The 15,109-nt window shown below is 42.0% G+C and overlaps 2 protein-coding genes across 3 annotated transcripts; one reads left to right on the top strand and one right to left on the bottom strand.

The window, feature by feature from the left end:
* Nucleotides 1-1,053: 1,053 nt before the first annotated feature.
* cfap410 (cilia and flagella associated protein 410) lies at nt 1,054-4,695 on the top strand. The gene is made up of 7 exons (XM_062528009.1): nt 1,054-1,235; nt 1,707-1,725; nt 1,842-1,888; nt 2,017-2,246; nt 2,711-2,858; nt 3,486-3,582; nt 3,704-4,695. Exons 1-7 carry the CDS (start codon nt 1,147-1,149, stop codon nt 3,839-3,841), a joined length of 768 nt encoding a protein of 255 aa, XP_062383993.1. The 5' UTR covers nt 1,054-1,146; the 3' UTR covers nt 3,842-4,695.
* Nucleotides 4,689-13,651, bottom strand: orc2 (origin recognition complex, subunit 2). 2 transcript variants are annotated; one of them, XM_062528007.1, is made up of 17 exons: nt 13,545-13,651; nt 13,048-13,171; nt 12,658-12,807; nt 12,468-12,557; nt 12,170-12,247; nt 11,880-11,911; nt 11,722-11,779; nt 11,346-11,557; nt 10,653-10,757; nt 10,115-10,224; nt 9,745-9,877; nt 9,097-9,193; nt 7,956-8,102; nt 7,361-7,532; nt 6,313-6,374; nt 5,676-5,794; nt 4,689-5,227 (listed from the first exon to the last, which is right to left on the bottom strand). In XM_062528007.1, the coding sequence occupies exons 2-17, from the start codon at nt 13,151-13,153 to the stop codon at nt 5,144-5,146; spliced, it is 1,755 nt and encodes a 584-aa protein (XP_062383991.1). In that variant the 5' UTR covers nt 13,154-13,171; nt 13,545-13,651; the 3' UTR covers nt 4,689-5,143. The 2 variants fall into 2 exon arrangements, with proteins under 2 accessions (XP_062383991.1, XP_062383992.1); XM_062528008.1 differs by having other exon boundaries at nt 12,468-12,554.
* Between the last annotated feature and the right edge of the window lie 1,458 nt (nt 13,652-15,109).

Here is a 15,109-nt window from a genome sequence, read left to right as displayed (position 1 = left end):
TCACTCTCTGTCTGCAGAGCTTATTTGTGTAATGGGAAATCACTCGGCCATGTTGTCATGCCTCAGGGTCCCTGTGACCTAAAATATATGGTTGTATGGATGCCCTCGGTGGCGATCAATCTGTCCCTGTATCGCCATATATTCATGCTGACTTTTTCAAAAAGGCACATTAGCATTTGCATAGTTTTTTTGCACAACAATGCAAATTGCAAATTTAAAAAAACTGGTGAAATTCTCGGACAGAATCTAATCCAAGATAAAGGTCAGGGCAGTGTTTGAAGAAATGGTAAAGTAGAGACAACAGCAAAAGGAGATAGAAGCTGTCTGTTTACCATGTAACAGACATCCTGCCTTTTGTGCACTGTTGTCTTAGGATACCTCAACAGCATAGGCAGACGAGACATTAGCAGTACTTTAAAAACTTTGTTTTCTGTTTCTTCCTTGCTGAGAAATGACATTGTCCAAGTGCAAATAAGTGACAACACTTCTGCAAATCCATATCTGCCATTGGTCTAATTTGGTATCTGTGTTAGGCCTACTTCAGTCAAAATAGAACCACGTTGTTCTCTGCCAAGCAGTGAGAATGATAAGTGAGAATGATAGAATGCTAAAACTTCTCCATAACATTTAGTCTATCAACAGAGATGAAGCCACCATAACAGTCATTGTGACACTGACACTGAGGTTAATCAGAAACGTGCAGCTCTTATCTATGACTCCCCAAGCAGTAGCCAGTTGATAAGCCATTTCTGGGCCAGGCCTCAAAATAATTCGGCCCACAGCTGAGTAGAAATGTTTGGCTCCTAAAGGGTTTTTAATAGGATAAATGTAAATTAAGTCTTAAATATACATAAACACTGACTGCATCATTTTAAAGCACATGACATGTTCATATCAGAGGACCTAAAATTATAAAATTGGGGCAGGAGTGTCCAAGGCAAGAATGAATGAGAACATTGCCATCTGGTGGACATGCCAGGAAAATGGGGGTTGCTAGCAGGTTGCTAAAGACGCGCGAGGAGGATACATCGCATGCGCAGTTGCAGTAAATAAAGAACCTCCTCCCTGCTAGTAATGGATGCTCTTTATGTTGTGCTTGTTTGGGATAATTTATGTCTTAGAGAGTCAATCTGAAGTGTCATCGTAATGCCAGGAGAAGTTAAATTAACCCGAAAGCTCGTACTTGCGAGGGCTAAAGCGTCGGACCTCGAAAGTGTCAAGAAGTTAAACTGCTGGTAAGTTAACCAGGTGTGGTATCCAACGTTAACGTTAGCTAACCCTAGCAAGAGCAAGAGCAAGAGCAGTCAACATCAGAGTGCTTGTGTCTCCTTAACTTATCAGTGTGTCTCTGCATAGTTAGCTCATTTGGACAATGAAATGTCGGGTTAAGTGAGACTAGACTCGTATCTTTTACTCGCGACAGGCAAAATAGTTTGTTCAATAATAAGCTTAGACGAGGCAACATTTGCTAAGGCAGATGGTTAAGTGAACGTAGTTGATGCGTTTTAGGTGAAGAATTGGGAAGGTTTTGTATGCAGATGTGCTTGCATCACTTCTCTTCTCTTGTCTTGTTAACAGGGGTGCCTCACAGAAATGATTTTCAAATCTAAAGCACATTGAAATTGTTCCGTGTAAAGTGCAATTGATATGTTTGTTATTGTCTGAATTGAGAAATTGTATTTCTTTTTTTCTCCTCTTTTAATCAGGGGGTGTAACCTGATAGATGTAAGTGATTGCATTTGGTCATATTCTGTAAATATGTGCTCTGTATAAGGTCACTTTACTTAATTACTTATTTTAAGTTGAAATAACCCACGTAAGATGTACTCTCTTCATTACAGATCTCCATTTTCACTGAGATACCCAATATTGAGGTGCTGACACTGAGGTAGGTAAAGTCCAAAAATGTCTGTAAGTATTTCTGCAGTACAGAAAGAATAATCTAAGAATAATCTAAATAATCTTAAAAGTGTCTATAATTCTCTGCCATTTACCTGATATTTCCTTTGACTTCAGTGCCAACAAAATTTCTTCCCTGGAGCACATATCCAGCTGCCAGAACCTCACAGAGCTCTATTTGCGGCGCAATGACATCCAGAGCCTCTCGGAGCTGTGTCACTTGAAGAGCTTGGCACGGCTGCGGGTTCTGTGGCTGGCTGAGAACCCATGCTGCGAGGCGGACCCGACCAAGTACCGCCTCACGGTACTACGGAACTTGCCGGGTCTCCACAAGCTAGACAACCAAGGTCAGGCTGAACATGGATTGACAGGTTGACTTGTCAGTCATCGTCAAATTATGCAACCAATAAGCATATAGTTTTCATGTCATAAATGATGGAAAGATGTTATCAAAAACTAATGATAACAAGCACACTATTTTTGTATGGATAACAAGTTATATAAAATCATGAGAAATATAGGAATGGATAAGCTGATGTTCGTCAGAGATGCTTGTATGACTTAAGCAAAGGATAGGTCCAGATATATATCAGACATTAAGGATAGGTCCAGATATATATCAGACATTATGTGAGGCAGTGGCCAGAAAGTTGTGGGTTCGATTCCTGACTACCACCGTTGTGCCCTTGTGCAAGGCACTTAACCTTGAGTGAGTTTCCTCCGGGGAGACTGGCCGTTGTTATAATTGAAGTAAGTAAGTGAAGATGAGGGGCCATGTTGAGTTGTTTCTGTGCTTGTGCTTCTGTGGCAGTGGTGACAGAGGAAGAGCTGGCCCAGGCCCTAGAGGAGGGCGAGGAGATAGGCACGCCTCCAGGCCCAGCCTCTGCAGAGTCCACCAATGGCATGACAGAGGCCGACTCCGAGAATGACCCCTTGAACTACAGCATGGAGGAGACCAAGTATGTCAAGATCACTTCTGGGGTGTATTCCAAGTAGGGCTGTACAACTAACAAAATCGCAATATGAACCAACACAATTACCTAAATGCAAAAGCTACCAATAATCATGCAGTTCATTTTGTCACATTTGTAAGTTTTATATTCATGTCATCCCTGACTGCGCCAGGTCGGGTTGGTGAGTGTGCATAGAGTGTGGGAGGGACACAGAAATTCTGATTGGGGTTCTGTGCACTGGGCATGCTCACCAATCAGGGGTGGCACAAATTAAAGACACATTTGGAATACTGAACTGAATCAATTATTGACACTCAAAATCATATCACAAATTGCAATTGAATTATCTGTCAGGAAAAAAATCCCTAAATCGGTTCCAAGTGGGTGGTTAAGTGGTCAAATCTTGGTAAGTTAACCCAGAGGAAGAAGTAAACCTCCCAATAGAAGAGCCTTTTGGCTTTCTTTAGTTTGTTTATTCTTTGGTTTACAACTTCCTCTGGGTTACATTACCAAGGTTTACCACTTAACCACTTACTTAAAAATATGACCTGATATAAAACTCAGCTTTAGTTAGATGTTGTGCAAGTGTTTTTCTTTTTTGATGATGAACATTTCTTTTGCTGCATCTGTTAGTAAAATCCGGGCACAGCTGGGCATGAAGCCATTACCCCGGGACAAATTCTCATCATTCTCCTCACCGAGGGAATCTGGAGCAACCCCACGAAAAAGGGTGAGTTGCACAAATTTCTTTCACTTCACACACAGCAGTGTGGGTCAGTGGGCTACTGTTAGGTGGAGTACATTTCTACATGTAGTGTAACATGCCAAGTCTCTTTTCTTTATCTCTAAAGAGTCACACTCTTGAAGCCGTGCTTCTGCTGCTGAAAGATCTCAACTCCGAAGAGTTGAAGATCGTTCAAGCCGCCACTGAGAACAAGCTACGATCCCGTCGTCGACACAAGGAGAAAATCCCCCTTGTTGAGACTTAACAAGCCGTGGTGGTTCCATCCAATAATAACCAACAGGGTACCTATAGTTTCCTTGATGCCATCTATGGACATTTCAGCTGATAACCTATCCAGTACAGACAATGCATGATGGAAGAATGACAAATGCACTACTACTTACTAGGGTACTGTAATAATCATCGTCACTTCAATGTTATCATTGGCTAGAAGCAGATCATATCAAATGCATATAGCACATTATTACACTTACTGTAACAATAGCACTTAATCCCCATAAGAACATTTCCAAACGCTTTATTGTATTGTGGAGTGCATTAATTATTATTAGTAGTGAATGACCATGCTGCCTACTACTCTTGAGTGCACACATTGCCATTTCTGTATGGATTTGTATGCTTTTGAAATATTGATCCCTTCTCAGCATGTCAGGACAGAGGGATGTAACTAGACATGGCTTATCAGTTCAGTGTTCACAGCGCAGTAGTGCATTCATTACAATCATTTCCCAGCTTTACACTGTACACCTCTCCTGTGGTTTCGGGTTTGTGGTCCTGGTCTTCAATACGCTCAAAGCGCAAGAATTGAAATGGAAAGTGTTGCTTATTAACTTGTCATTTGAACTGTGCAGATGATTGGCCTTACAGTCTTAAAAGCTGTTAACTATGAAGAAAGCAGGATCACTGTTTACTTGCATGGAATGAATTGCTGTATTTGCCTTCGACATGAAGTTTTGATGCTTCTGGTTAGTTTTTGGGATTGTGTTCTAGTTTTTCAGCAAGTGCTTATTTATGTTTTTTCTGGCTTGTTTAAGTTCATATTCTCAGAAATGCAACATATTTTTCTATGTCTCAATAAACTGCAATTGAGATGCAAAAGTGATTCTTTTAATGATACAAGTACAAAATGTTATTTTCCTCAGCTCATGGTTCAATAATGTCCGTCATTAATCTACAGTTTCAAATGGCCGTATGTGAGCTGTTGTTGAAGGCTTATGAAGTGCAGCATCCAGTCGCATTCATCGCACACAGATAGCTCACAAGAGTCCATGCCATCAAGCCCTGTCTAGAGCTAGACATCACGACATCAAGTCCTACAAACGCTTGTCATTTTGCAAGGAGTTTCATTTAAGTCTTGTGCTGGTTACTGTTCAAATGCAATGTGACATTTGTTTGGCAAAATGAAAGAGCATCGTTGTCATGGTGAAGAGTAGAGCTTTTCCCATGGTGCTCTCTGTTGGCCCAGTTCCATGGACACATGTTCGCTGTTGTAGTCAGGCCAAGGCTAGTTTTAAGTCCATAAGTGGGGGTGTCCCCACATAAGTGCTCAGTCCACGTCCTCCTTCTCCAGGAAGTCAGTCAGAGTGCCTGCGTCTACAGGAATGAGCAGGTACTCCACGCCATCAGCACCCTGAGGAGGGAAACACACAAGGACACATCAGACAAAGGACACACACACACACACACACACACACACACACACACACACACACACACACACACACACACACACACACACACACACACACACACACACACACACACACACACACACTTAGTGGCAACTGTCAAATTTGAACAGCAGAGTACCAGTGCTCTGGAAAATGATGGCCACTCCCCCACTCTTTGGATTACTTCATATTTATGACAAATGATCAGACCCATAATAACTGCAACAGTGCTTAGATGATTATTTAGATTATTTTGAAGCACAAACCACAATCATGTTACACTAAATACTGACATAATTCAATCATTTGAAACACTTCCAATCAGCGTACCAGATTTAGCAATGATCAAAGTTATCAACAAAGTTCAGATTCAATAGACGGAGCTCTTTTGCAGGAATGACTCCATACCTTCTTGGTGCGGATGAGCTTGTGATCTCTGAATTCTGTCAGCTGTGTTCGGAGAGTGATGTCACTGTTCACCAGGAAGGCCTCACGACAACGCTGGTAGAAGTCTTGGAAAGACAGCCCTGCAGAAAGAGAGAGAGTCACTATGAATGATGAGCGGTTAAGTTTAAAGCGAGGCAGTTTATTTATATAGCACATTTCATACATAGGTGCAATTCAAAGTGCTTCACACAGATATACACAAATATATAGGTCACATAGTCAGAACACAGTCAGAACAGTCATTAAATTAAATCCAGGTGTAAAATAGTTAAAAGATAAAAACATTAAATAAGTAAAATAGTTAAAAAATAGTTAAAACATAGAATAAAAAAAACATACAGTATAAATACTACAATAAAAGCATAAGAACAGCCTGTGTACTGTAGGCTTTGTACAGCTCACAGCGTCCACACAAACTTGTTTTAGAGATAAAACTTTGAGACGGACAGATGGAGTTAGAACGACACACACATTGTGCCAATTGGCAAATCTCAAAGCCAGAACTGGTTTGTTGCCCATCAGATGGGCAGTGGGAGGCAATGGGAGAATGTGGGGCTCGGCTGGGGTGTGTGTGTGGGTGTGTGTGGATGTGACTTGCCTGTGTATGAGGGGTTGTCTTTGTTCTCCAGCTGAAACTCGACCAGCAGCCTGAAGATCCCTCTGTAAACAACAGGACACAGGACACCGTGAGCAGGGAGGGACATGGAGACACACACACACACACACACACACACACACACACACACACACGGATGCGCACACACACACACCTAAAAAACTTGAGACCTGTGTTGCAAAGGTCCATTGTGACAACGACAATCTATTCAACACAACTTAAAGCTGTCCAATGTAGGTTCAGGTATTTTGATGATTCTAGAGCTCCCCCTAGAGTTGGACAAGGTACATGTGCATATGTTTTGGACCTGACGGACTAGCAACAGGTCAAGACAATCTCCACAGAGCCACATCTAGTATTGATTCATGATTCTTGTGAAGTGTCTCAGACTAGCCATTAGCCAAATTGCAAGGCTGGTTTTGGAGGTGCTGCCAGCTATGCTAGATGTACGATTTTCCCCATTACCATCAAATGACCCCATTTTGCATGACCATCAAATGACTTCATATTAAGGTAAAAAATCTTCCATAGTGCTGATTTGAAAAAAACCCATAAAATTCACAATTCGTACTGCAATGATGCAACCATAACAGCATGGAAAATTGTAATTTATATAAATTAAATAAATAAAAGCAGTAATAGTGATCACAGATCTTGGCAGATTATTAGTGTCTTCTAAGCCCATTTCCTAATGTGTTATTGTGCATTATGTATATGCATCATGTATAACATGTTGTACTCATCTTTCAGGTTATTCATATTCATGGGTTTCATCAGGTCCCTTTCCACAGGTGTATTAATCAAGCACCATGCAGTCTGCATTCATAATCAAGGTGTTTGATTTTATACACCTGTGGAAAGGGACCGTATGAAACCCATGAACACCAAAACAGGTGCACTAGTAAGTATCGCATCTACAGTACTGTACAAAATTGAACTGGTGTTTTTGGTGGAACTGTGCAGTTTGCCACTACATATAGTTATATATGTGTGAGTGTGTGTGTGTGTGTGTGTGTGTGTGTGTGTGTACCTGGCGTTAGGCGTGAGACTGCGCAACACGTGTGTGAGGGAGCTGAGGGCCAGGGCTCCAGTCTGCTGCACCAGCAGTGAGTTCTCATAAGACGTCTCCTCTGTGTAGGGCAGGTAGGTGGTGGTCTCGTACCACAGCCAGTTATACAGACTCATCTTTGACTGGTCCCACACTGCAACACACACAAACACACACATACACACACACAATAAATATGGTATTTGCAGCCTAAGAAATCAGAGTTCTCCCCTTATTCTCATGAAAAAAAAACTCTGTAAAGAAATAACTTTTTGGGAAATTAGCTAGTTTGCCGTCTACCACAGAGTTAGAATAGAGGATATGTGTCCTTCTGTGTGTGAAAAACCCAAGCCTGACAGCATGGGCCTAGCTTAACATTGAGTTGCAGCAGTCTGCCTATAGCTAAAAGCCTAGGTCCTATGAGCAACAGAGGTCGGTGTAGGTACACAGATTCTATAAAGTCCATCAACCAAGAAACCTTGATTCACAAGCCCATTTGTCCATTCTGTTACAGTTTCAGCCATACACATATTTGCTTCCATTTGTCCCATAGAATGTTGGGACTTTGAGGACGTACCAAGCGGGCCGTTGATGTGGTCTATGGAGGCCAACAGGTGCATGCTGGGAATGGAGGCCAGCTGTCCCAGGGCCTGCTGGGTCTTCTCTCCGCGCAGCATGGGGCCGTCGATGTTGTGGATGATCAGGTAGACCTGTGTGTCTGGGTCTGGAAAAATGTCACCATTCAAGAAATGCACGTTAAAGGAATAGTTTAGAAATTTGGACATAGGACCTCATTTCCAGCTTAGCCATGGGTGATATAGGTCGGTGGAGACAGTTTTCCGCGCATTTCATCCGGTCCTTAAATTGCACCGTTCGCCTTTGCCAAAATTCCGAAATAGTTCTTTAACTTGCGTAATTGTACAGGTACAAAAGGTGCATGCTGCTCATGTATGGTCATGTACTACGGATGTACTACTGCTCCTTGTGTTAATGTGAATATTGCATGTTGCGGATACATCATGTTAAATTTGAAGGACGTGTACAATTTACACACTAAACAGACACAGGCACATGGTAGCCATGGTAGCCACTGTAGCCCCACCCACAATATTCGAGGTCGGGCAGTTCAGTCTGGCACTGGTCTGTTGTGGCACAACTGTGCTCGAACCAGAGCTGCTCAGACCAATCAAATTTTAAGGCCGGGCTATATACGATGATGGACAGATGATCAACAGTAATGTAATCAACCAAGTCACCAAAGAGCACTTCGGGTTGAATTAGTTTACAACAAAGATGCTGCTCTGATTGGTCGAAGGTCTATCCAACTGAGTGAAGAGGCATTTTGTTTTTCCTGGTTTGGTTGAAACACGGCCCCTAATCACAGCCCAATGGAGCAAGATTAGACTCAAGGGCAAACGTGGTTCGACATGAAACATTTACTACATTTTACAAATGATAACTAGGGAAAAACATTCACTGTGAAAGCTCACTAATACTAGCCTGGCCAGCCAGATCCACATCAGGATGTAGGGTCTGGGAACTCACCGTAGGCAGGGCTCAATCGGAGGGGTGGGATAAACAGTTGTCTTTCAAATTCCCTCTCCTCGCAATAGGATAACGCTAGACTGCCCCGGCAGCCAAATTAGATTTGCTGCCGCTAGGGGCGTCTAGATTTCTAGGCTACACTAATACAAGACCACGAAAAAGAAATTGGTCACCTTCTTTCAAAGTTTTCCCAATGAAGTCTATCTGGTCCATGGGTGTGCGGAAAGTGCCATCGTGCTCAAGAATTTCACTGGTGATGGCATTCAGGATCTACAATACACAGGAGAAAACTCACCATGACACTTTTGCAACAACCACCCCCACTACTCTAAATAACAACAGCAACACAATCTCTACCCAATGGTAGCAGTAGACCTTTTACAATGATGACAACATTTAAATAACATTCATTCATTTAGCAGAAGATTTCATCCAAAGTGACTTACAGTGTCAGTAATATCACAAGGGCCATTGTCCCTGGAGCAACTCAGGGGGCGTTCCCACTGATCTATAACTAACACTGGATAGACTATCCCATTGTTGCCGCCCAATCATTCTTTATGTAGATCAGTGAGGATCGAGGCCCGAGGAGGGTGGGAGGATGTCTAAAAGACCAAATGAGAGGCACCTCTGGTACTGAACCCACAACTTTACTGCATGCTAGTCTAGCTCCTTAACTATTATGCAACCACCACATAAACATGGTTCATAGACATAGATGCATTTAGGAGGCAAACTTTAAGCAAAATTAAAATTTGACTGTGAAGTCCAGAACTACAAAAGCAGAGTTGAGAGGTTGATATGTAGAGCAGCAGACTGACCGATTTGAGGGTCATGCTGGGGAAGAAGCCATTGACCACCAGGTGGATGGAGTCGGACAACATGGATGTGCGGAACTTCTCCAGCAGAAACTTCTTCGAGCCGAGGCCATACAGTAGCATGTTAAAACCCAACCTGAGAAAGCACCACAAGCACAGATGTGAATTCATACCCAGTAGATATTAAGACATTACCATGCTATCAGCTATGATGAAAAAAGGCTAAGTAAGTAGAAACCATTAGCCACTCAAAACAGACACAGACACACACAGAAACACCCACAGACCCATGCACACAGACACAACACATAAAGACACACACAGACCCATACACACAAACACAATACACAAAGACACACTGCAGCTACTCAACTGCAACTGTAACATCCACTTGCTGAAGAGCTTCTCGTGGGTTTGGTTCAGCTGATTGATCTCCGTGTTGTAACAGGAAGGCTTTCCGTCCAGTAGCCTTACCAGCGTGTCCTGCAACACCATAAACAGCAGCATGACAAAAAGTCAGAAGCAAAAGATGCTGAAGACCAGAAGACTAAAGATAGACGCATCCAGAGGCAAAATGTTGTGGCGCAAATCTGCCCTTTTCCTTATCTTCCTCCGACATTACATTCTAGTACTCGTCGTAATGTAACGATAACCAACACAAGTAAATCATATAGAAAACATATCATATAAAGCACTTTGTAACTTGGTTTTATTATTATCATATTAGTATTATTACAATCTGCCCTTTTCCTGATCCTCCTCTGGCATCATGTTTGTGTATCATGCTTGTAATGTGATCACAACACAAGTAAATTATATAGAAAAACATACCATATAAAACACTTTGTAACTTAGTTTTATTATTATTATCAACCATTATTAAGCTATTGATCAGCTAACTTTGCACTGACCCGGTCCAGTTTGGGGGTCTGAAGTCTCTCGAGGGTGCGGTCGGATGTCAGGACCTTGGAGCTGCTGTGGGCCTCAAAGTACTCCTCCACCAGATTAGGCTGAGGCTGTGAGGGACACACCGGCGGAGAGGTGAGTGGACAACCAGAAGTGCTGACGCAAGTAAGGGGAGGGAATGAATCTGATTGGCTGTTTAACCAAAATGTGAACTGTATTCTTTACTATTCTATGTGAACAACTTCACCATTCTATATGAACAACTCTTGAATTTCCCCTTGGGGATCAATAAAGTATCTATCTATCTATCTATCTATCTATCTAACAAAACCCGATTCAGGATAGGTATATTATTTGCTGTACATTCTTATCCTATATCTACACATAACATGACCGTCATCTGTAAAAGGTAAAGATCTGAAAAAGGAGTGCAAAAAAATGTTAGGCATCTGATGATTGGGCATGTTGCACATTTGGCTATAAATCCAATGCAATCCATGAACGAGCTGCTACCCTGGAGGGAGACATATTGGACTGAACGAGCTGCTACCCTGGAGGGAGACATATTGGACTGAACGAGCTGCTACCCTGGAGGGAGACATATTGGACTGAACTAGCTGCTACCCTGTAGGGAGACATATTGAACTGAACGAGCTGCTACCCTGGAGGGAGACATATTGGACTGATTGGACTCTCACCTCGGGTGCCTTCTTGCTCTTCTTGGCAGGAGTCTTGTAGAGCGCAGCGGCAGCAGAAGCAGAAGCTGTGGCCGACTTGCTGGGGGTTTTAGGCTGGACCTCAGCCGTACCATTTTTCTCTCGTCCAGCAACCTCGTCTTCCTCACCCTCTTCATCATCCTCCGAGTTGGATGCGGAGAGATCACTGTCGCTGTCCGACTTCAGGTTGGGTGCTGAGGGACCCAGAATGGTCATTTAATTCAGACGGAGAACTTTTCCACAATATTCTACTTTTTTTGAGACCTGTATTATTTTTGTTTTTGATAAATTGTTAAACGGCTGCTTCAGTCTATAATATTCTGTATGACCAAACTTTTTCCCAGACAGATCAACCAACCTGATAATCTCTTTCTCAGCCTATGGGGAGTAGTGGAGACAAACTGCACCTTCTTCCCCTTCAGGAAATAAAACAAAAAACAGAATTGTTGTTTTATTTCCTGAACAAAAAAATGTCAATGACCAATGCAAACCAACAGCTAAAGAGAAATCCAAAACCTTTTGTGGAGTCTTGTTTTGAGTGGCAGCCCCTAGAGAAAAAAACACATGGTTAGGGTTCAGCAGATGCCTCCTGCAAGATAACTTATCAACATTGGAGCTAATATACTGTAGTTGAGTCTTCCATTAGAGAAGCTGTAGCTCCTTTTCACTGAATACAGGGAATACCCTGTGACTATCTAACTAAATAACTATATCATGTGCTTCTGCAACCAAACTGTGATGCATAAGTTAATCTTCAACAGTGCAAGTTGTTTGAAAGTTGCCTAAGCGTCAGAACGAACACTCACTCTTGCCGTCTGCCTTCTCTGGGGAATCTGAGACGCTGAAGTTGACGCTCTTCGCTGGAGTGCGAGCCCACTCGGACGCTACCGAAGAATCGACCAGGGATGAGAAAGGTCAGTTATACAGAGGTTAAGAGGATCCAGTGACACTACCACATGAGACACCCATACTACGGGCCCAGTCCCACTATATCTGCACTTACAGATGTGCAAATGAAGGACAATAAATAGTGGCATCCCAAATTCATCTTAAGTGGAGGCAAAACTATTGAATAACTGTGGAGTCCGTCCCACACACTCTTACCCATCTGTGCCATCTTGTTCTTGCGTTTGAGCGAGTGAAAAGTGAAGACGTTAGCGCCAGATGTGCCTGTGGACCCATTCTCAGCTCCTTCTGCAACACATAATACAGTTGAGCCAGACTGACATCCGCGTTACCCTGAATCTACCTGGGTAAATAAATCCATCGCGAGAGGCCATGTTCTGTAGCGTACCTTCGGTCCCTGTGCCTAGGGCATCCACATAGTCCTGTTCATTAAAGTCTTCCTCCTCCTCTTCTTCATCATCCTCTTCATCAGTGAGCTTCTTCTTGGAGCCTTTCACAGTCACCAAAGTTTGCACAGAGGATGATGTTGTCTTTGGACCTGAAGTGTGGGGAAAATATTACATAGAGGTTTACAGAATTACTTACAGAGTAACAATAAACTTTGCAGTGGGTTTGATTGAAAAGTTTATGATAATCCGTACAATCAAATATTATGGATAGGAGCAACCACTTAACAGTCCAACCACAATGTGAAATGAAGTATGTCATCTGCTCAATTTCTTCACGAATCCAAACTAAAAATTAAAACCATCCATGACTCTGTTTGTAGGGTACTAACCTCCATGCTTCTCTACTATGTGGTTTAATACATCGCCATCTCCAATGAACCGCACTTCGAGGGAGGAGGAATCCGCAGATCGTTTCAGAGGACTCATGGTTTGCATTTGTAACTTTAACGTAACCTGTGCCCAAATACACAGGTTAACGTTACGACATTCACAAAATGATGTTACAGTATGCGCTGCTAAGACAACACCTTGGCAGAAAAGTACTATCAATCTCAACGTAAGTAACTTAAAGTTAAAGACAGACTATTTAACATAATGCAATCCGATGTCACATCTTCAACTTTATGTTAATGCAGATACTTTTAAAATCAACATGATCAGCTGCTGGGTCTGATTAAATTGTTGTTTCGGATTTTGGACACATGGACAGCTCGGATATGTCACTAGACACGTCTCGTTAGCAAGCTAACATTGCAGCTAATACGCTTTTAACGTTTTAACATGCAATCATAAAACACAAACGTGGATCCCGTATGTTTCTACTTACAAAAGCAATCTGACAACAGAAATACTGGTGACTACAATTATCTTCACGTGTTATGGGTATCCATTTGTTGGTGGCCTGCAACTACTTCTTCCGGTTTCAGAAAGAATTCCGCGCCACTGATGAAAGTTTTAAATCACGTGGTAGAAAACAACCACCCAATCAAAAATGACTTACCATAAGAAAAAAAAAGCTTCACTTCCCAAGGTTATGACCAGAGCAGGACATGTTTTACTGTGTGTGATAAAAAATATAAGATAAAAATGTGGACATGTTTCACCTGTGAAAGATATTGATAATTGGTACTCCCAATGATAATAATGTTTGTCATGAAGTTCATTATCCCTTTCAGTGCAGAATGATCCCTAAAGATTCTTTAAGATTCTTGAACTGGTTGGAGATCTTTTAACTTTCTCTCCTTAAGCATTGAAATTCCCAAGATGTAGGCCTACATCTTAACCTGGTTGTGAACATTTCAGGATTTATCCAGAGTGTTGAAGTTATGTATCCTTTTCAGGGTTTCCCCCAGAAAATTTGTTAGTTAAGGTGGTGTCTGTCCAGGGGAAGGGGGCGTCGCCGTAGCGTCCCCGCCGCATCGCCGCCACTGCCCTACGAGGGGGGGGGTCGAGACCGTTGGTTTAACTGCAGCCGAGACCGAGTGACAACGGCCGAGTCTTTTAGGAAGCAAGTCTGAGTCGAGACCGAGTCTTAAAGGAGTCAAGGCCGCATCAAGACCAACCAAAGAAAGAGGTTTTCATAATTTACATCACCAAGGATCATCTAACAGTTCAATTCCCAAAGGGTAGAGAGGGGATTGTTGGCTACAGGAGCAGTCTAGCACACACTTGTCTAAATTTTTGTAGCACACACTTTGTCTAATTTACTTTAAGACAAGGAGGTCAGCTGAAGTAAAAATTTAGTAGGCTGTCAGCATTTCATTAATGTTGAAAATGTTGAATTTTGACACTAATGACAGCAATATACCTGGATTTCACATTCATTGTATCAGATTTAATTGTATCAGCAACCAATTAAACAGTAACACAATTTAGACAATATTATACCTTAAAAGTGTAAGTTTACAACTCCAATACAGGGCCTTTTGTATCTTTCAAAACCTTTGCACTGCTCAGCATAGCACCATAGGATATATTTTAAAGCCAGTCAATATTATAATGTTCTATTAAAACTAAGAATATTTGTAATGGTGGATATTTTAGAATATACCATGAAATAAAGATTGAACTGTGTGAAAATATAACATTGTGACTGTATGGTAAAGTTAATGAATTGTGATTTAGTAGCCTAAAGCTGCTATTCTTTGATTGAAGCTGTATATTGTGCGTGCCTGTCGCTCATATAGAGAGCCGGAAAGTTTTTAATGCTTTTTAAAACATAATTAGCGAGATCGTATCGCATTGAACGCTAATATTTTGTCACTAGCAACCAAATCTGTCATCTGTCAAATACAGTTGCATGTTCAGCTCTGAACAAAAACATTCAGGAATTATTTCTACAAAACGCAAACGTGCGTCCCGCCCGGTCGGGATGAATGAAACTGGCATGGG

The sequence above is a fragment of the Sardina pilchardus genome, chromosome 23 (assembly GCF_963854185.1).
Source record: "Sardina pilchardus chromosome 23, fSarPil1.1, whole genome shotgun sequence".
Lineage (NCBI taxonomy): Eukaryota > Metazoa > Chordata > Actinopteri > Clupeiformes > Clupeidae > Sardina > Sardina pilchardus.
This window is presented reverse-complemented; position numbering and strand designations above follow the sequence as displayed.